Here is a 21,850-nt window from a genome sequence, read left to right as displayed (position 1 = left end):
GAAAGATCATCAGAAACCATTAGATGTTCCTTCCACTTTGTATCACATCTACGATTAATATCCTCAAAATGATCAGCCTTTACACACATCTGATAAAACTTTGTTTTTCCAGCAGCTTGAAAATCAATCTCTTGTAGCCCCTTGAACTTCAACAACTTCCCCTCTTGGTTACCATCTGTGCAACCCTTTGGGGACACAAATAACTTAGGGAAGGAACATTGCATCAATTCACCTGACAGAAGACAATTGACAAAATGTTGGAATTGAGAAGGAAAAACAGCTTTCAGACTGCATATGAAATGTTCTACCATCCTCACAGACCTGAATCCCACTTGTTCACAAATTTCCATTGTTGATCTCCATTTTCTGGAATCAATATCGATCAGATGTGCAACTTTTGTCAAACCCTTTTCCATAAATGTTTTAACAATGATGTTAGACGTGCAAACATTGCCATTAAGATAGGGGTTATAAAACAGTGGTTCATTCAGACCAAAATGGTGATTCTCTCGTCTAAATCCCTTAAGAACAGTCCAGGAATTTAAAACGGAAGCATAGAATTTCACATCAGGTTTAAAACTCCAACTATACTGGAACATCAAAAACAATTGTTTGTCAAGGGAAAAACCACCAAAAGTTCTAAGCAAAGCCAAGCCAAATGACACCCACGGTGTGGAAAGCTCCCTAACATAAAGTAAAGTCTGAGCAACTTTTCAGCCTCATAGCTTTCACTTTGCCTGCCAAATCGATCATCCCCTGACCTCCTTCATTAACTGGCAAGTAAAGAATTGCAGGGGGAAGCCAATGATGGCCGTCCCAAAAAAAATTAACTAAAATCTTCTGCAGATGTTGTAATAGGATTTTTGGTGGATCGAGTACATTTAACCTATGCCACAGCATAGATGCTGCCAAATTATTAATAATAAGCACTCTACCCCTATAAGATAGTTGAGGGAGAATCCACCTCCACTTGTGTAAACGGCCAGCCACTTTATCAATTAGACCCTTCCCAATTCTTCTCCATATAACGCTCTTTCCCCAAGAAAACCCCAAGCATTTTAAACCCTTCCAAGCTCCAAGAACAGTGCTGAGGAAGTACTGGCGGACCTCCGTTTTCCCATTTGCCCAGCAAAAAAGTTGCACTCTTATGCCAATTTATTCTTGAAGAAGAGGCCCTCTGATAGATATTCAGTGATGATATCATTTTCTTAACATCTTCATTTGATCTTATTACTAAAGTAACATCATCAGCATATGCGCTTAATTTAACTGTTGCAAAATCTGTGCCAGAAGAGCACACTGTGGAAATCCCACTTAACTGATGTCTCAGAACTGCCATGAGTGGTTCAATAGCAATCGTGTATAAAATACCTGAGAGACCGCATGCCTTGTCGTATACCCCTGCCAACTAAAAATGGTCTCGATAGAGTGCCATTTATTTTCAATAAACTATATACATCCGTGTACAACAGCTTAACATAGGAAATAAATGATGGACCAAAACCAAAAGCATCAAAACATTTAAAAAGAAAGCCATGATCAATTCGATCGAAGGCTTTCTCCTGGTCCAAAGAAACAAAACCTACATCAAGTTTATACACCTTGGCAAAGGAAATCAGGTCTCGAACCAGAAAAAAGATTGTTAAAAAATGGACCGATCTGGGATACAGTAAGATTGATCTTCATGAATCACTGAAGATATGCAACGTTTAGTCTATTAGTTTAAAGCTTTGGAAAAGATCTTGTAATCAGCTCCGAGCAATGACACAGGACGCCAATTTTTGATGTCTCCAAGATCCCCCTTCTTAGGTAATAAAGTTATCACAGCCCTCCGAAGGCTCACAGACAATGTTCCTCTTTCCAGACACTCCAAGAAGACAGAAAACAAGTCCCTTCCAATCACCGGCCAAAACTGTTTATAAAATTCTGCATTTAGTCCATCCAATCCTGGTACTTTTCCTGAAGAAAGTTCATGAACAGCTACTGTCATCTCATCAAAAGTCAAAGGCTGATCAAGTCTAGATTTCTCTTCTTCCGCAAGTTGAGGTAAATCTTGAAGAAGCATGTCAGCCATTTCATCTTCACAGGGTTCCGCCTTATATAGATTCTCATAAAAAGATAAAGCATAGGACATTATTCCACGATCGTCAGTCACTTCTCCTCCTCCTGGAAGTTTCAAATGACATAAAGTCTTCTTATTCACAGTTTTTTTCTCCAGACTAAAAAATGTAGATGTCGGCGCATCCATGTTATTAAAGGAGGTAAACCTGGCACGGATAAGTGTCTCTTGGGCCCTTTCTTCCAAAAGATTCCGTAAGAAAAATTTATTCCTTTCAAGTTGTTCGGCAGTGTCCACCTCATCCATTTTATCCTCAGTGTAAAGAATATCTTGTTCAAGCTTTTTCAATGTACTTTCCAAAATACCTTTGTTATAGGCGGTATAACTCTGACAAAAAAGTTTAATTTGTATTTTGCCAATATCCCACCACTGACTTAGGGACTTGTATAGCATTTTTCTCTCTCTCCAGGTTTCCCAGAAAAGGGTGAAAGAGTGCACAAAATTGTGATCTTGTAACAGTCTAATATTAAATTTCCAAAAAGAGTGCGTAAAAGTGCTCTGTGCGACAGAAACTTCAACAGACGTATAATGATGATCAGATAGAGCAGTGGGAAAAATACAGCTATTATAAAATTTACCCCTAACGCTTTTCTGCACATAAATCCTATCAAGTCGGGCTCCAGATATCATATTAGAGTTTACTTTCATCCAGGTATATTGTTTAGTCAGAGGGAAAGCTTCTCTCCACACATCCACAAGACAATGATAATTTATCACATTTTTAAGTTCATCTGACGACTGGCTATGTGGTTCCTCATGGTTCCTATCTAAAGTGTGGTTTATAGTACAATTAAAATCCCCAGCCAGAACAACAATTTTATCATGCGATACATCACTAAGAGCAGTCTTTAGTTTTCTAAAGAATAGAGTTCGCTCTGAACCAATATTTGGGGCGTACACATTAAATAACGAAAAATGTAGTCCATGAATTGTTACATCAACACGCAACATTCGACCAGGAACCAATTCAAAAACACTAACAGGTTGTTGCTTATATTCTGATCCAAAGAGAACAGCAACCCCTGCACTAACACTAGAACCATGACTTAGTATAGCCTGCCCCTTCCATTCACTCAACCACTGTACTTGATTATTTGAATCTGTATGAGTTTCTTGAAGAAAAACTATACTTGCCCTCTTAATCATAATATATTCAAAAAGACTAAACCTTTTAACAGCATCACAACACCCATTAATATTTAAAGAACCAAATCTCAAGGATGTCATGAAAAGAAGAAGAAAGCAAACATAAAAATGCATCCAAACCATCTCACTTTTTACCTTGCAAAAGCAATATACTTCTTACATTACAGAGAATCTTTTTAAGGCGGTACCGTTTTGGTCTATCAAGCTCATCAAAGTTTGTCTTTCGCATAGCTATGGTACAAGAACTGAGAAACAGTTTTAAATCTGGAAAGTATGACTCAATACTGATCTTACGAAGCCCTTTTGTATTGTCAAGGAAAGCATTAATCTGCTGTAATGAATACAACTTAGTCTTACCTTCAGAAGTATTTTCCGAGTCCATCACGTCATTCTCATCATATATTTCCTCGTCATCCTTATCGAAATCCTCCGTGTGTAGACTTAAATCCATTACCTCTTGTGAAACACTCGCTCCTTGACTCTGATCGATCGATTCATCAGTACTTATTTTAGCATTACATAGGTCTACCTCAGATATTTGTTCCTCATTCCCCGGTGATTCGGCCCCACGCGCCTCTTTCGCATTCACCTGCTCCGAACTCAACTCTGGCTGCGTGATTACGTCATTTTGATCGGCCGCTGTCTCAGCTATCTGCACTTCGCTGTTGCTGGAATCACCCAACAGGGATCTTCCCTCACGTAGTTCAGGCAAACTAATCGGCGTGGATTCTGCTCTGGCCTGTGGAGGTTGTAACGACACAGCGTCCACAGTTACATCAGAAGTGCCCTGTCTCGCCCTGTCATTTTCCACATTAACAGTCAAATCTCCATTAGTGCCATTATTTACATGACGATTCGGGCAAGTCTGCCGGACGTGACCAAAATCCCCGCAAATAAAACATTTCATGGACTCCGAGCTAATAAAAATAGTATAATCCTTCCCCTCGATAGTTAATTTGACAGACAGGTTCAAAGGATCACTGTGAGAATTGAGAATCATGAAGACCTGGCGCCGAAAAGACATTACATGTTTGAGTTCGGGATTTTTGCATCCGAGCGTAATCATCTTAATGGGACTCACTAATTTACCATATCTCACGAGTATTTCTTCCAATTTCTCATTTTTAACAAATGGAGGTACATTTGACAAGACAATCTTCTTTGAGGGGCTCGACAGAGGCAAAACAGGCACAAACATTTCATTGATCGTTAATCCGTTCTCAATTAAATCATTTGCCATTTGACTTTGACTCAAAAAAATAACTATGGCCTTGTTCATACGAGACGCGGATCTGATATTTACACCGCCAACAGCAGCACTCACGGCCACTAAACAATCTTCTACCGACACAGATGCATCAGGCATACACTTACAGCCATGTCTAATAGTCAGTTGTGAAAAATCACCCACATTTGTCCCCATTTTCCCCAATTGCTGACCGGCGTCAGCCGAGGGAAAAAAAAAAAAAAAATACTGCTTTACCAAACACAATTCAAGAAAGAGAAAAAAAGAAGAGAAAAGTTACAATCAACCACAACAACTCTCACCCACGCCAAACTCCGTTCACTCGTTCCCAGCATGCAACAGGGAGAGAGAGAGAGAGAGAGAGAGAGAGAGAGAGAGAGAGAGAGAGAGAGAGAGAGAGAGAGAGGAGGATTAAATTCACATTTATTGTTACAATTAACCTGTTACAGGAGATTTACAAAAAACACAAACAATAAAATAAGATAAGTAACTACTTTCCCCCTCTTTTTTTTTTTTTTTTTTAAAACCTCAAGATCAATTCATTATCATACAGTGTACATAATACTTCATTTATTCCCCATAGTTCTCTAAAGTTGGGTAAAGATTCCACCATCTTGTAATATGCATACTCCACCCTAATTCGAGAAGCTACCAAACCTAAAAACATAGGCAAAACACTTATTGACCTTTGCCCCAGCAGTCTGTTTTTTCTTGTCTTCCAAATAGCCAATTTTGCAGTGCCAGATAAAAAATTAATTAAAACAGTCACATTTTTCTTTTGAACTGAATACTTTGGCCCGAAAATGAACAATTGAAAAGAAAAATCTACACCCAGGGATAAAAAAAAAACACCTGTTGGTGTCGCTGTTGGACAGTGTTTTCTCTACTTCCTGTTGGCCTTCTGTAGCTAATCATAGCTCCATGTAGCTGTTTTTATTTTATATTTTTTCTCTATAATCTTTCTTACTATCACTGTCTGTTTGTTTGTTTTTTTTAATTGTAAAATATAACTTAATTCACACCATATTTCTGATATTACCGATCAATCTTATCAGATTAACTTTGATCGTTCACTCTTCCGTGACTGCAGCACACCTGCAAAGCGTTAGCACTCGTTAGCTTGTCATTAGCGTTTTCTTTTCTCCTCTCCTCTCCTCTCCCACGCTGCAGTTTTCCACAAGTTCATCAAACAACCGCAGTAAGAATATTTCATCAAGCACGGTGAGTAATGGCTTCTCCTACAATTGTTATTTGCACCTCTTGCCACATGTACAGTTTATCTATCTCTGTCGCTGATGAGGGATTCACATGTGATAAATGCAGGGAAATAGTTAGGCTGACAGAGAAGATTTCAGAATTAGAGACACGCATCCAAACTTTAATTGAGGACAGTAAGAATGTTAGGGCTCTAGATATGGCTTTGGATGCGTCTAGCTCAGGGATTCCTGTACATTGTCCGGTTCCAGCAGAGCCCCTGCAGCAGGGCAACTGGGTGACGGTGATGCAGCGTAGTCGTGGGTCAAAACACCGCTCTTCTGTTCCGATCAAAACATTAAACAGGTTCTCCCCACTCAGTGATGCACCCACTGAGAAACCTGATGAAAGTGCTCTAGTTATTGGCGATTCTATTGTACGGAACGTGAATATAGAGACACCAGCCACCATAGTCAAATGTTTACCGGGAGCCAGAGCGCCTGACATCTTGGCAAATTTAAAAGTGCTGGCTAATGCTAAACGTAAATACAGTAAGATTGTTATTCATGCCGGCGCTAATGATGTTCGACTTCGCCAGTCGGAGATCACTAAAAATAACTTTAAAGAGGTGTGTGAACTTGCAAGCACGATGTCAGACACTGTAATATGCTCTGGTCCCCTCCCTGCTTACCGTGGTGATGAGATGCATAGCAGATTGTCATCACTCAATGGCTGGATGTCTAAGTGGTGCCCACAGAATAACATAGGTTATATAGACAATTGGACGAGCTTTTGGGGCAGACCTGACCTGTTTAAAAGAGATGGTCTTCATCCCTCCTGGGGTGGCGCCACTCTTCTGTCTAGAAATATGGCAAATAGTCTTAGTGTTTATACTTGACTAACTGGGGCCCAGGTCAGGAAGCAGACAGACTGGCTAAACCGACCGTCTGCTAGCTGCCTCCCGTCACAGAGGTCAGTTAATTCTCAGCACATAGAGACTCTTTCACCTAGATATCACGCTATAGAGACTGTGTCTGCTCCACGAACTAGAAAATACAAAAAACGTCCAAACCAAGTTAAGGTTAACAACTTAATTGAGGTTCAACAAATAAAAAACAAATGCAATATGGATAAACAAATGATAAAGATTGGCTTATTGAATATCAGATCCATTTCTACGAAAACACTTTTTGTAAATAATATGATAACTGATCATAATATAGATGTGCTCTGCTTGACAGAAACCTGGCTAAAACCTGATGATTACATTATTTTAAATGAGTCCACCCCCCAAGATTATTGTTATAAACACGAGCCGCGTCTAAAAGGCAAAGGGGGAGGAGTTGCTTCAATTTATAACAACGTTTTCAGGATTTCTCAGAGGGCAGGCTTCAAGTATAACTCGTTTGAAGTAATGGTGCTTCATATAACATTATCCAGAGAAACCAATGTTAATGATAAATCCCCTGTTATGTTTGTACTGGCTACTGTATACAGGCCACCAGGGCACCATACAGACTTTATTAAAGAGTTTGGTGATTTTACATCCGATTTAGTTCTGGCTGCAGATAAAGTCTTAATAGTTGGTGATTTTAATATCCATGTCGATAATGAAAAAGATGTATTGGGATCAGCATTTATAGACATTCTGAACTCTATTGGTGTTAGACAACACGTTTCAGGACCTACTCATTGTCGAAATCATACTCTAGATTTAATACTGTCACATGGAATTGATGTTGATAGTGTTGAAATTATTCAGCCAAGTGATGATATCTCAGATCATTATTTAGTTCTGTGTAAACTTCATATAGCCAAAATTGTAAATTCTACTTCTTGTTACAAGTATCGAAGAACCATCACTTCTACCACAAAAGACTGCTTTTTAAGTTATCTTCCTGATGTATCCGAATTCCTTAGCATATCCAAAACCTCAGAACAACTTGATGATGTAACAGAAACTATGGACTCTCTCTTTTCTAGCACTTTAAATACAGTTGCTCCTTTACGCTTAAGAAAGGTTAAGGAAAACAGTTTGACACCATGGTATAATGAGCATACTCGCACCCTAAAGAGAGCAGCCCGAAAAATGGAGCGCAGCTGGAGGAAAACAAAACTAGAGGTATTTCGTATTGCTTGGCGGGAAAGTAGCATATCCTACAGAAAAGCATTAAAAACTGCTAGATCTGATTACTTTTCTTCTCTTTTAGAAGAAAACAAACATAACCCCAGGTATTTATTCAATACAGTGGCTAAATTAACGAAAAATAAAGCCTCAACAAGTGTTGACATTTCCCAACACCACAGCAGTAATGACTTTATGAACTACTTTACTTCTAAAATCGATACTATTAGAGATAAAATTGCAACCATTCAGCCGTCAGCTACAGTTTCGCATCAGACAGTGCACTATAGACCCCCTGAGGAACAGTTCCACTCATTCTCTACTGTAGGAGAGGAAGAATTGTATAAACTTGTTAAATCATCTAAACTTACAACATGTATGTTAGACCCTATACCATCTAAGCTCTTAAAAGAGGTGCTTCCAGAAGTCATAGGTCCTCTTCTGACTATTATTAATTCCTCATTGTCATTAGGATATGTCCCCAAAACCTTCAAACTGGCTGTTATTAAGCCTCTCATAAAAAAGCCACAACTTGACCCCAGAGAACTAGTTAATTATAGACCAATCTCGAATCTCCCTTTTCTGTCCAAGATACTAGAAAAGGTGGTATCCTCACAATTATATTCCTTCTTAGAGAAAAATGGTATATGTGAGGATTTCCAGTCAGGATTTAGACCGTATCATAGTACTGAGACTGCTCTCCTTTGAGTTACAAATGATCTGCTCTTATCATCTGATCGTGGGTGTATCTCTCTATTAGTTTTATTGGATCTTAGTGCTGCTTTTGACACAATTGACCACAACATTCTTTTGCATAGACTTGAACACTTTGTTGGCATCAGTGGAAGTGCATTAGCATGGTTTAAATCGTACTTATATGACCGCCATCAGTTCGTAGCAGTGAATGAAGATGTATCATATCGATCACAAGTGCAGTATGGAGTACCTCAAGGCTCAGTTCTAGGGCCGCTACTCTTCACGCTTTATATGTTACCCTTGGGAGATATCATCAGGAAACATGGTGTTAGCTTTCACTGTTATGCTGATGATACGCAGCTCTATATTTCCTCGCAGCCCGGTGAAACACACCAATTTGAAAAACTAATGGAATGCATAGTCGATATAAAAAATTGGATGACGAGTAATTTCTTACTGCTAAATTCAGAAAAAACAGAGGTGTTAATCATAGGGCCTAAAAACTCTACTTGTAATAACCTAGAACACTGTCTAAGACTTGATGGTTGCTCTGTCAATTCTTCGTCATCAGTTAGGAACCTAGGTGTGCTATTTGATCGCAATCTTTCCTTAGAAAGCCACGTTTCTAGCATTTGTAAAACTGCATTTTTCCATCTCAAAAATATATCTAAATTACGGCCTATGCTCTCAATGTCAAATGCAGAAATGTTAATCCATGCATTTATGACTTCAAGGTTAGACTATTGTAATGCTTTATTGGGTGGTTGTTCTGCACGCTTGGTAAACAAACTACAGCTAGTCCAAAATGCAGCAGCAAGAGTTCTTACTAGAACCAGGAAGTATGACCATATTAGCCCGGTCCTGTCCACACTGCACTGGCTCCCTATCAAACATCGTATAGATTTTAAAATATTGCTTATTACTTATAAAGCCCTGAATGGTTTAGCACCTCAGTATTTGAATGAGCTCCTTTTACATTATACTCCTCTACGTCCGCTACGTTCTCAAAACTCAGGCAATTTGATAATACCTAGAATATCAAAATCAACTGCGGGCGGCAGATCCTTTTCCTATTTGGCGCCTAAACTCTGGAATAACCTACCTAACATTGTTCGGGAGGCAGACACACTCTTGCAGTTTAAATCTAGATTAAAGACCCACATCTTTAACCTGGCATACACATAACATACTAATATGCTTTTAATATCCAAATCCGTTAAAGGATTTTTAGGCTGCATTAATTAGGTAAACTGGAACCGGAACACTTCACATAACCGTACTTTCTACATCATTAGAAGAATGGCATCTACGCTAATATTTGTCTGTTTCTCTCTTGTTCCGAGGTCACCGTGGCCACCAGATCCAGTCTGTGTCCAGATCAGAGGGTCACTGCAGTCACCCGGATCCAGTACGTATCCAGACCAGATGGTGGATCAGCACCTAGAAAGGACCTCTACTGCCCTGAAAGACAGCGGAGACCAGGACAACTAGAGCCCCAGATACAGATCCCCTGTAAAGACCTTGTCTCAGAGGAGCACCAGGACAAGACCACAGGAAACAGATGATTCTTCTGCACAATCTGACTTTGCTGCAGCCTGGAATTGAACTACTGGTTTCGTCTGGTCAGAGGAGAACTGACCCCCCAACTGAGCCTGGTTTCTCCCAAGGTTTTTTTCTCCATTCTGTCACCGATGGAGTTTCGGTTCCTTGCCGCTGTCGCCTCTGGCTTGCTTAGTTGGGGTCACTTCATCTACAGCGATATCATTGACTTGATTGCAAATTAAAACAGACACTATTTCAACTGAACAGAGATGACATAACTGAATTCAATGATGAACTGCCTTTAACTATCATTTTGCATTATTGAGACACTGTTTTCCAAATGAATGTTGTTCAGTGCTTTGGCGCAATGTATTTTGTTTAAAGCACTATATAAATAAAGGTGATTGATTGAAAAAACAAATGCTTAAAAAATCAAAAAGATTGACCAATCGTGAACACTGTACAAAAAGATGAAAAATTGACTCAGTCTCAGAACAAAAAGGGCAACCCACCCCAACACTAGGATTGAGGTGTACCACATGTCTGTTTGTAGCTATTGCCCCATGTACAATCCTCCACTGGAGGTCTCCTGTCCGCTTGTCATTCGGACATTTGTACAGGGTACGCCAACTGCCTTTAGGAGAAAAATCTGATCCAAAGAACTGTGTCCATCTTGTTGAAGAAACTCCATTCAAAAATTGCATGTTGGAGACTTTAACACATATCAAATAGAGTGATTTCTTTCCAGCAGAATCAAAGCTTTCCAGAACTGGTGTTTTCAGAGTCAGTAACCAGCTTTCATCTTCTACCCAGTCGTCCACAGCTGCTCTTACATTGATTAAGGGAAAAAGATGACCATACCCCTCAACCCATTCATTTAGGACATCTGGGTCTTTCAAAAAAACTTGATAATCTGTCCTCAAATCCTTGAAAATATTTGCAGTACACTGTTGTAAAAAACGGATCGACTTCACACCGCTTCTTTGGCTCAAGTCTTTCAAATCACTTTTCAGGATATGTCCCAGCTTACTGCACCCAGCCGCTAACAGTCGTGCTCGCACATTTTCAGATGACAACTGTCTTGAAGATAAAAAGGAGTTGAAAAACAAAGGTTCCTCTAACAACCAATCACCAGCAGGTGTATTAGGTGATCTTGATACGATAAAAACCTTCCAGGCCTCTAGCACAGATCTGTAAAAGGGGGGTAGATCCACTATTTCTTTCTCTTGCAATTGCATTAAAAACAAATGTTTATCAAACCCCATTCCACCTGCTCTCCTTAAAAGAGCCGTTGCAGTGTCCATCCAGGCAGAGTTTTTATTGAACAAGAATCTTTGGGCTGTTTGGAGCCGAAAAGTCATTATCCTGGATTTAATATCCACCAAGCCCTGCCCGCCTTCTTGCACTGGAAGATACAAAGCGGCTGCTCGAATCCAGTGTTGTCCTGACCAGAAAAAGGTCACCAAACTCCTTTGAGTGCTTTGAATCAGTCCTGCAGGTGGCTGCAGTACGCACAGCTTATGCCAAAGCATAGAAGCGACTAAATTATTAGCGACCAAAACTCTTCCCCTATAGGACAGCTGGGGTAGCAACCATTTCCAGCGAGACAATCGGGTACACACTCTTTCCTCTAAACCCTCCCAATTTAACTTTTGAAACTCACTTGTCCCAAAATAAATACCTAAAATCTTTAACCCCTCTTTTTTCCATGCAAGACCCCCTGGCAACTGTGGAAGATTCTCATCAAAAAACTGCCCTGCCCAAAAGGCCTCACTTTTATCCCAGTTCACTTTTGCAGATGAGGCCTTTTCATACACATTAAGTGCACTAACCAGGGCCTCGATGTCTCTTTCATGATTAACAAACACTGTCACATCATCAGCATAAGCACTTACAGTAATACTTGAACTCTGAGATAAACCAGGAAAAATAAAACCAGACAAAGTTCTACGTAAGTTAAAAAGAAGAGGCTCAATGGCAATGCTATAAAGTTGCCCTGATAAATGACAACCTTGTCTGATACCCCTTGAAACTGGGATTGGTCTGCTTAGCCCACCTCCCACTTTAACAATACAAGCAGCACCGGAATACAGCAATTTGACCATATTTAGGAAAGAATCACCAATACCAAAAGCTTTTAAAACATTAAAAAGATAGCCATGATCAACCCGATCAAAGGCTTTCTCTTGGTCTAGAGAAAATAAACCAACTTTCAATTCAAAACTTTTACAAATATCTAAAATATCCCGAATTAAAAACAAATTATCCATTATTGTTCTCTCTGGGATACAATAAGTTTGATCTTTTTGTACAATAAAGTTTAGGTATTTTTTTAATCTATTAGCAAGACACTTAGACATAATTTTGTAATCAGTGGTCAGTAATGCAACAGGTCTCCAATTTTTTAAAAGAGATAAATCTCCCTTTTTTGGTAATAAAGATAATACAGCACGTTGACAAGATATAGGCAAACAACCATCCTTTCTACATTCACAGAAAACCTCATATAAGTCTTGTCCAACAAAGTTCCAAAAATGCTTGTAAAATTCGGAGGGCAACCCATCAATACCGGGAGATCGTCCAATGCCAAGCTGACCAACTGCAGTAGTGAGCTCTTGAAGAGAAAGTTCACTGTCCAAATCAGTCTTAGAGTCCGAGTCTATTTGAGGCAAATCTTGTATTAGCTGTTCGACACAATCAGTGTCACATTGTTCAGCAGCATAGAGACTGGAATAAAAATCAACTGCATGATGCCTCATCTCTGTAATATTACTGGTCACCCTCCCATCAGGAAGGCGAAGACATGACATCTGTTTCTGTTGTGCCACTTTGTGCTCCAAATTAAAAAAAAAAGCACTAGGAGCATCCATGTCATTAACAGAGACAAACCGAGACCTCACAAGAGCTCCCTTCACCCTTTCATTTAAAAACAAACCCAGTTCTCTCTTTTTTTCTTGCAGATTGTTAAACAGATTACAATCATATCTATTAATTAGATCCACCTCCATATTTGATATGTCCTTTTCAATTGACTGGATCATTTCTCTTAGTTTAATAGTGGAATTAGCAGTATGTTGCAAACAAAACATTTTAATGTTTGTTTTCCCTATTTCCCACCACTGTTTTAAATTCTCAAAAGTGCCTTTACACAATCGCCACTGTTGCCAAAAAATCGCAAAATGTTTACAAAAATTAAGATCCTGAAATAATTTGGTGTTAAAATGCCAATAAGATGACTTCTTTGTACACTTGGACATATTTATAATAAGAGAAACCAAATGATGATCTGTGTACCCTACTGGAGTGATAAAACAATCAATACTCCGACTGCTAAGAAAATTAGACATATATATCCTATCTAGTCGAGCAGCACTGACTTTATTATTTGCCATTTTTATCCAAGTATATTGTCTCGCTTGTGGATGTTTGATCCGCCACATATCTAACTATTCTTGATAATTGAGATGAAGACTGAAGGTGAGGTTCTTCATTTGTGCGATCAATAGTGAAATTCTCAGTACAATTCCAATCGCCTCCCATGATTATATTTCCATCAGCACAGGAACTTAGAGCACTTCTTAAAATACTGAAAAAAATTAATCGTTCATATCCCACATTAGGTGCATAAGCATTTACAAAGTAAAAAATAACTCCATCAATATCAGCCTTTACTATTACTAATCTTCCATTTACAGGTTCCTCTTTTTTTAAAAGATTAACTCTTAGATTTTGAGAAAATAAGACTGTGAGCCCAGCACTCACATTAGTTTTATGGCTAAGTATGTATTGGCCTTTCCACCATAATCCCCAGTCTAGTTCATTAGCAATATCGCTATGAGTTTCTTGAAGGAAAATAACATTTAGTTTTTTTTGCTCTATTGTTTCAAACACAAGAGCTCGCTTACATTCATTCCTTCCACCATTAATGTTAAGTGAGCCAACCCTCAAGACTTCCATAAAAAATACTGGAAGAAAGAGCAGACAGGCAGAAAAAAGCAGAAATAAAGAGAAAGACACCATGTGATGCATGAAAAGAGCATTAACTAAAGTACTTTTAACGTTCTCTTTTTCTCCATTTTCCGATCCTTTCTAACTGTGGTTAAATGCTTCTTTAAACGAAACCGCTTCTTTTCGCTCAGGAGATCAACCCCCACATTCTTCTGAAGAAAAGTAACTGACTTTACGAATTTTTCTACATCAGGAAAAAATTCCTTCACATCAACTTGTTTTCCAAAAGTATTATCTAGAAACTGATCAATTTCCTCTAAAGTATATAGAGAGAGCTCCTTCTGGGGATCTTGAGAGTTCTCTTCAAACCCACACTGTGAACAAGAGTCCATCTCCAGAACAGAAGCAGACTCATCTGACAGACCATCCTCTGCTGCTGTCATCGAGTCTGTTCGACTCTCCTCTGCACCACACGGCGCAGAAGCAATACTTTGAAACACACTCTCGTCACATTTATCATCCTGTTCAACAACTAAACGTGCTTTACTCTTAACCGCATCATCATCATCATCATCATCAGCAGTAGCATTATTTGAACTTGTTGCCGCTACCACCGGCATCTCTGACGTATTCACTGCTACATTTAAAGCTATATTTAGCTCTGCCTGCCTTACCTCCGTGACGCCTATAATCTCCTCCTGTCCCGTTTGTATTGATGAAACCTGAGCATCGGTCTCTATCACATCCACTTGGCCAACGTTTTCCTGTTCGCGATCTTTATGCGGACACATCGCCGCATACAAAGCAACGTAAACTTCCGGTAGTTGCATAAATCATATATGCTCCCCCTTCATGTTTTATACGAAAAGAAACATTAAGTGAACGATCAGGTGATTCTAAAAACATGTAAACCTGTCTCCTAAAAGACATGACATGCTTCAATGCAGGGTTCTTACATCCCAACGAAATCGCTCTGAATGGACTCGCAATCTTACCAAACCGCACTAGTTCACGCTCTAACACGTCATCAGAGATGAACGGCGGCACGTTCGCAATCACTACTTTACTAGATGCATTATGCAGCGGTGTTACTTGCACTAATTCATCTTTAATGATAAGCCCGTTTTCGATCACTTGATTTACAAGTTGTTGTTGTTTTAAGAAAACGACAACAGCTCTATTCATTCTAGACGCAGAGGAAATATTCTCATGTCCTACCTTCTCTCCTACAGCGACTAAAACATCCTCCACCGTCACTCCGTCCTCCGGCACGCACCTGAAGCCATTTCGCAGAGAGATGGATGGCGTCTCCACGTGGAACGCCATCCTCCTCTCACACGACTCCCACTTTTTCCACGAGAGAAATAATAAACTAATAACAAACCATACAAACAAATAAACACAACAAAAAATAGAGAAAAAGAAAAGAAAGAGAGAGAGAAAAAAAAACAAACAGGTGAAACTATCACAGCTTTACTCCCACCCAGCACCACTCTCGCCCAGAACCTCCCAGCATCCACCACGAGAGAGAGAGAGAGAGAGAGCACGCGAGAGACAGAGAGAGTGCAAGAGAGAGAGAGAGCGCGCAAGAGAGAGATTTTTGTTTGTAAGAAAAAATTTGATTAGATTTCATATCGCAATATATATTGCCGAAAAATAAAATAATGTTCTTTTTTTTTTTTTTACCAATATCGTGCAGCCCTAATTCATAATCATGTTTGGTATGTTTGTGATTGAATCTGCTTGCTTGAAACAGTCCTGACCATCAGTTATTTGTCAAATGTATCATATTCTTGTTATAGGAATCATGTCTAAAATTATTCCCTTCAAGAGCGGAAAAGTTCGGACCACATGCTTGATAAGATAACATATGATTTATGATACCCCCAAGCCAAGACAATATCTGATTGGTCAAGACGACATTTGAGGTGTGGCCAACAGGACAGATACTTAGGATACCATAAAATCTAGCTTTTAGCTTCTAGCTTTGCTTCTTAGCTTTTGCTATTAGTCATGTTTGCTTTTAGCTTTGCTACTAGCCAGTGGCGTAGCCAGGGGAGGGGCCATGGGGGCACTGGCCCCTCCTGAAAACTGATTGGCCCCCCAGTGTGCCCCCACCCTTCTACTTGTCTGTCACTCACAAATTCAAATTATAATCTTTCAGTTTAGTAAATAACTCATGATTGCGTCGCGATGCTTCTCAACGAGGACCAAGAACAGCGAGCTGCTGTTTTCCAACGAAAAAACCACCTATTTTAAATAGCTTATGTTTTTCGATTAGCGAGTTGTTGCAGTGCAAGAAGTGTTTGGTACTAACGTTAACGTCTTTCGGTGTTAGGCAGACCAGGTTCGATGACGATGTTATCTCCTAGAGCAGACCAAGATGCTAATCATTATATTTACTATGCTCCTCTGATGCTGAATGTAAAAGGGGTTTACTGCATTACGATTTACTTTTTTTTTTTTCGGCCGAACGCGCCGATATAGGCAACAACGCAATTTAAAGCAATGGTTTAAAAAAAACTATAATAGCAATTCTAATAAAGTCATTATTGAATCATGCAGTCGATTAGCGACTTTTTTCACTCAAGTGAGGTGACGAAACAAATCGTGTAATGTTTATCTAACGCTCCACACTTGAGACTTTTTTTTTTAAGTCTATATGGGTGAGACATGCAAAAACATCGTTTTTTTTACTGGTCAATTTTGAGATTTTGGGCTGTTTGTCTTCAGTAACATGTCTTCTTTCAGACTTGTGGTGAAAAAAAAGTCCAAAATACACATATAGGTCTTTATTTTTCTACACCTTTAGTCTATTTGCGTCTGTAAATTCCTAATAAATTCAGTTGCCGTTCTAAATCACCAGGGTGCTCCGCGATTGCTGTCTGCACCCTGGAAAGCTCTCTCTCCCTCCCTTCACAGAAGTTATTGACAAAACGTCATTTGATGACACCCAGAAACATTCTCAAAAAAATCATACATAATTATTTAATGCATGATTAAATAGCAAAATAAATAACTAATACTAAAATAACACTGGACTAATTAAGCTATTCTAAACTGTTTTATAGGATCCACATATTTTACATGTTAAATTAAAGCTACCTTTTTGAACAAGTAGCTTTCTAACAAAGGGCCCTATCTTGCACCCAGCGCAATTGACTTTGTACACCGACGCATGTGTCATTCCTATTTTGCACCCGCGCAAAGCGCGCTTTTCCCTCCACAGAGGCACGTCGCTAAACTAGTGAATGAACTTGCGCTCCCTGGGCGGTTCAGCGCAAAAAAGGAGGCGTGTTCCGGCGCAAACAATCCCTGGTGCTATTTTGCTGTTCCATTAAACAATTGCGCCACTGACCAGAAAAAACCTAGTCTAAAGTCAGTGGCGCGTTGCGCGCTGTTCATTATGCTATTTTAAGGGCGCATGCTTGACCATAATGTATAGCGTGCACAACGCGCATACACTTTGCTCATGTAATCTACACAGATGCAACAGTTATTTTTGCAAATCATAAATTGTTACACTAAAAAAAATATTAACACATGAGATGACGGAAATCATTGTGGTGTGCCACGAAGATGTGAACAAAATAGGCATAAATCTAGCTTACAAATTATTCAGGCTAATTATTCTCCTATCCCCATACAACACAACTTCTCTGTCTTTCACTGCTCTTACAAGAACATCAGTCTCCTCGGCTGTGAACCGCTTCTGGCGTGCGCCTGGTAAATACGCCTAATAATAGCAATCCATAATGGAACTTGCGCACCTGCTTTTAAAGGGAATGTTGGATGACGCTCTGATTGGTTTATTTCACGTTACGCCCAAACCACACCTATGAATAATGAAGCTGCTTCAGACCAACCCACTTTAGATTTGCGCCGGGCGCAAGAGCCATTTATCCCGCCGGGAAAATAGCAACAGCGCCGAGACCCGCCCACAAAGTTACTTGCGCTTCGCGCTTTGACACTTGCGTTTCAGATCGTTAAAATAGGGCCCAAAGTATGGATATATGATATTTTTAAATCAATATGCTCAAGATTAATTAGCCTTGACATAAGTTGATTTTGTTTATTCATCAATGCAAATTTACTGCAACTGCTGCTATGCAAATTGAATGGGATGTGGATAATAAACAAAAACATATAATGAAATTATATTAAATTTATATTAGTTATATTAATTAATTAATTGTGTATTTATTTCTATGAATTATTAATGTTATTCTGCATTTATATAAATAAGGCTATTATATATATATATATTATATAAGGCTATTATAAATAAATTATATTATTATTATTTGTGAGTTGTACACTATTCATACATTGGATTATTTTATTTATTACAGTTTTTCTTTCACTTTTGTAAAGTGAAAAGTTAATACAAATTGTATTTGATTTTTTTTTTATTTAGAGCAGTGAATAACTGCTATTAAAATATAATGGGATATCACTGTTTATTACTGATTTTAAAGGTTACTGAACTCTTGAAATGATTTGGATATACAGTTCAAACAACACAAGATTGGCCCCTCTGTATTAATCGTGGCCCCTCTTGTGCCCCCCAGTTGAAAAAATCCTAGAATCGCCCCTGCTACTAGCCATGCTTTTAGTCATCACTTATAGCATTCTTTGAGTGCGGTTCCAGCGTGCTTCGGCCTGCACTCCTGCTGCTACTTAGCCACGATGAGAAGAAACACCACCTAGTCTCGTCTAATTTTACTTCTTTTCTTTTCCGTTTGAGAGTTTTGTGTTCTGAGTTAAGTTTTGTAATGGCGTGTCTCTGTGCCTGACCTTGAGTGCCCGTTCAACTTCAACCAGCCCAGACAACTCCGCTTCTTCACCCAACGCCCAAGGTTCCACGGGCTTCCCAAGACGTCACTTCAATGACTACTGAACTTCCAACCAATCAGCGACATGAGTAAACCCCCTTTCAATGACAACTTTACACAGGAGACGCAAGTAGTACCTCCAGACTCTGATTTGTACTGGTGTATCTAATATGATTTTAATCTCATTGAGGAACTCAATGGGTGGGCTAATTAAGTGATTGATGGTTGTTCATGTCTATGCATTTTAACGTATTGCTGTAAACTTGGGATTTCACATTTTCATTCTCTTAAACTCATCCTTCCCTAACTTTCGATCTTCCTGCAACTTGTGTGAATGTGTGAGTGCATGTGCTTTTGTGTTAGATTAGTTTATATGTCTTAGATTTATCTAACAAACCCTTATTCATATTAAAAAGAGAAGTATCTTGTGTTTTGTGCTTACAAGTTAATGTCTTAAACTGCCGATCTTGTTACTGAACTAATTGATAGTGTTTTCACTATACTTTGGATATTAATATCCAGCGCAGATTTGATGTTAAACGGCCCGTTCAGTGAATCGCAAGGCGTCTCAGTGATCAGCAGTGAAACAGTGATTCTGTTCAAATTCCCTTTAAAATCTCAAATGATTCCCTTTGAGCTAAATTTATCTGTTTCCCTTACACAGTCTTGAGCTCAAATATGCTGATAAAATGAACTTTTTTTTAACCCCTTTAGATGTGGAAATGACAGGCTTATGGTCGATGTATGGTGATTCTTGTATGGTGAGGTGAACTACTTTCACACTGTAGCCACAGCCAACTTTTTAAATTGTAAGTAGAAGAAAGGCTGGCAAAACTCAGGGCGAGTTCACCAACACCATCTGTAGGAAGACATAGTTGTCAATACGATGTGAAATAGCATACCTGTGATTCCACAATCCCTGCAATTTCATCGCATTCCCTGCATTTACAAGATCTGCTGACAAGAATATATTACCTGGTGTTAATCCATCCAGGGGCAATAGCAATTAGCTTCCCCTCCTATCTTGCCAGGTACAGGATCTTCTCAGCATAAATGAGTAGCAAAGTTTCAAACAACTTTAATGCAGCATCCCCATGTAGGACAAGAAAGTCCTGTGCAATCTATAAAATGGAAAACATTTTTAAAACCAATTTAATGTGGCACACTAATAAATCGTTTTATAAACAATGTTTCCTCATATGTAAGATCATATTTCCCTCTCCCACCATGCCTTTGGTCATTAAGCGAGGGGACTCTTCGAGGATCTGATCGATGGTCCAATTGTTGTCCCTAATCCACTTGGCCCTTTGTAGGTCTCTATCTGGCTGAGGGGCTGAGAATTGTTTCTCAACCATTCGTTAAACTATGACACACACTGATATGGTACATTCTGTAAAAAAAACAACAACAACAAAGTTGTCAGTCACTGAAACATGGATGTTTTGGTTCAAATAATATTTCAAATTTAAGGCCTCAAATTCCGAATTATTCATTTCAAACCTTTTAAAGGACCTGTGGGAAAATAAGTTTCACGTGTACGAACCCTGGTGTGCATTATTTGGTGAAGATTGACCAGAAACAGTAGATCTACACTGGAAATCTAACAAAAAACAGAAGATTGCCTGGTATAGAGCCATCGGCTGACTCCAGTAAACTAAGTAAAGTTTCAATTGAAAATCGAATTGGATAGCAACCTTAAAATTCAAACTGAATCAGTTTGAGGATCATGAAAACCCAAATAAATATCTCAAAGACATTAAAAAAAAAAAAAAAAAACACTCACGCTGCCACTGCTTGAGGAGTCTTTCAAACAGGTAAATGACTGAACCAAACCCGATGACAGTGCCTTTTTCATATCTGATGTAGGACTGTAAAACTAAAACTAGTTTAGAAAACTACATTTAAATTAATAATTTGGATTGTGGGCCAATGTAAAGATGTATGAAATAGTTAATATAGGCAATGTGAAGGGATTAATTTATAAAAAAGAGTTTCGGTTTCGTTTTCGTTTTCAAAGTTTTCAAAGTAGAACAAGTCAACAATATAAATGCAATGAGTTTTGTGGAGTAAAGAAAACACCTAAATCAAAATTCAAGACACAGGACTTGGGTTATTAATTAAAACCTTTGCATTGGCTATATTGACAGTAAACATTTTATCTTTATTTATGTCCTATAATTCAAACTACCACTTTAACCTGTTAGCCTGCACCCCGACGTGGGTGTCCTCAACGCCCCTCAATTCGCACTTGTCAGTGTTTACAAATAGATTAAATGAAACGGGAAAAATTTAATCTTGACAAACTATATATCATTATAAAGATCGAAGCCTCAAGCATCGACGACAGTTCGCTGTTTTTCAATGGAAAGCTTATAAAGACTGTATTTGCTACATTTATGTAAGCAGTACAGATAAAAACCTGAATAATGGAAACGGAGTTCATACCAGATTCATTGTAATAACGAGTCATAAACACATCCACAGCTGTAAATTCCGATTTAGTTAGAAAGGGCAGGGTCCACTGAACGACATCTCATGGAGCACATTTAATCCAATGAAGCTATTACGTTGTAATATGGATCATAATTCCTTTGTTTACGTTCCAGTTCTTCAGCGACATAACTGTTTATGTCCGTTATGGAATAACTCACACTAAGAAACTGCATTTTGGTAGTAAAAAAAAAAAAAACGGCATGGTTTTGCAACGTACAGTGTCACAAACAAAATGAGACGATCCACCCGAAAAAAGGTGAATGAAAGATAGTATATTTGAATTCTGGCACTCTCTCGTGATGACTCATGATGCGCTTATAGCGATCACCTTTTTCTTTGTTTGTTTTATTTTTCAACAGTTTTTATATATGTGAGAGTGTTTTATGTTGAATGTGAATGTATCTGCATGATTACCATCTGTTTGAGAGCAAATCAGCTCGCTATTACTGTATAATCATGGCTATCAAAGTGAATGTGTCTATATGAATAGAAAGAGTGGATTGTTT

General features: G+C 38.8%; 1 protein-coding gene and 1 long non-coding RNA gene across 2 annotated transcripts in view; one reads left to right on the top strand and one right to left on the bottom strand.

The window, feature by feature from the left end:
- Positions 1–4,645, bottom strand: part of LOC128030603 (nuclear pore complex protein Nup153-like) — a 12,783-nt gene extending 8,138 nt beyond the window's left edge. The window contains exons 1-2 of the mRNA XM_052618359.1: positions 4,640–4,645; positions 3,795–4,004 (exon numbers count right to left, since the gene is read on the bottom strand). Coding sequence (XP_052474319.1) covers positions 3,795–4,004; positions 4,640–4,645 — 216 coding nt within the window. The remainder of the gene's footprint in view (positions 1–3,794; positions 4,005–4,639) is intronic.
- Positions 4,646–5,364: 719 nt separating this feature from the next.
- Positions 5,365–10,332, top strand: LOC128030965 (uncharacterized). Its single transcript, XR_008188009.1, has 2 exons — positions 5,365–5,732; positions 9,870–10,332. It is a non-coding gene; the product is annotated as an uncharacterized LOC128030965 (long non-coding RNA).
- The last annotated feature ends 11,518 nt before the right edge of the window (positions 10,333–21,850 follow it).

Source organism: Carassius gibelio, chromosome A16, assembly GCF_023724105.1.
Source record: "Carassius gibelio isolate Cgi1373 ecotype wild population from Czech Republic chromosome A16, carGib1.2-hapl.c, whole genome shotgun sequence".
NCBI lineage: Eukaryota > Metazoa > Chordata > Actinopteri > Cypriniformes > Cyprinidae > Carassius > Carassius gibelio.
This window is presented reverse-complemented; position numbering and strand designations above follow the sequence as displayed.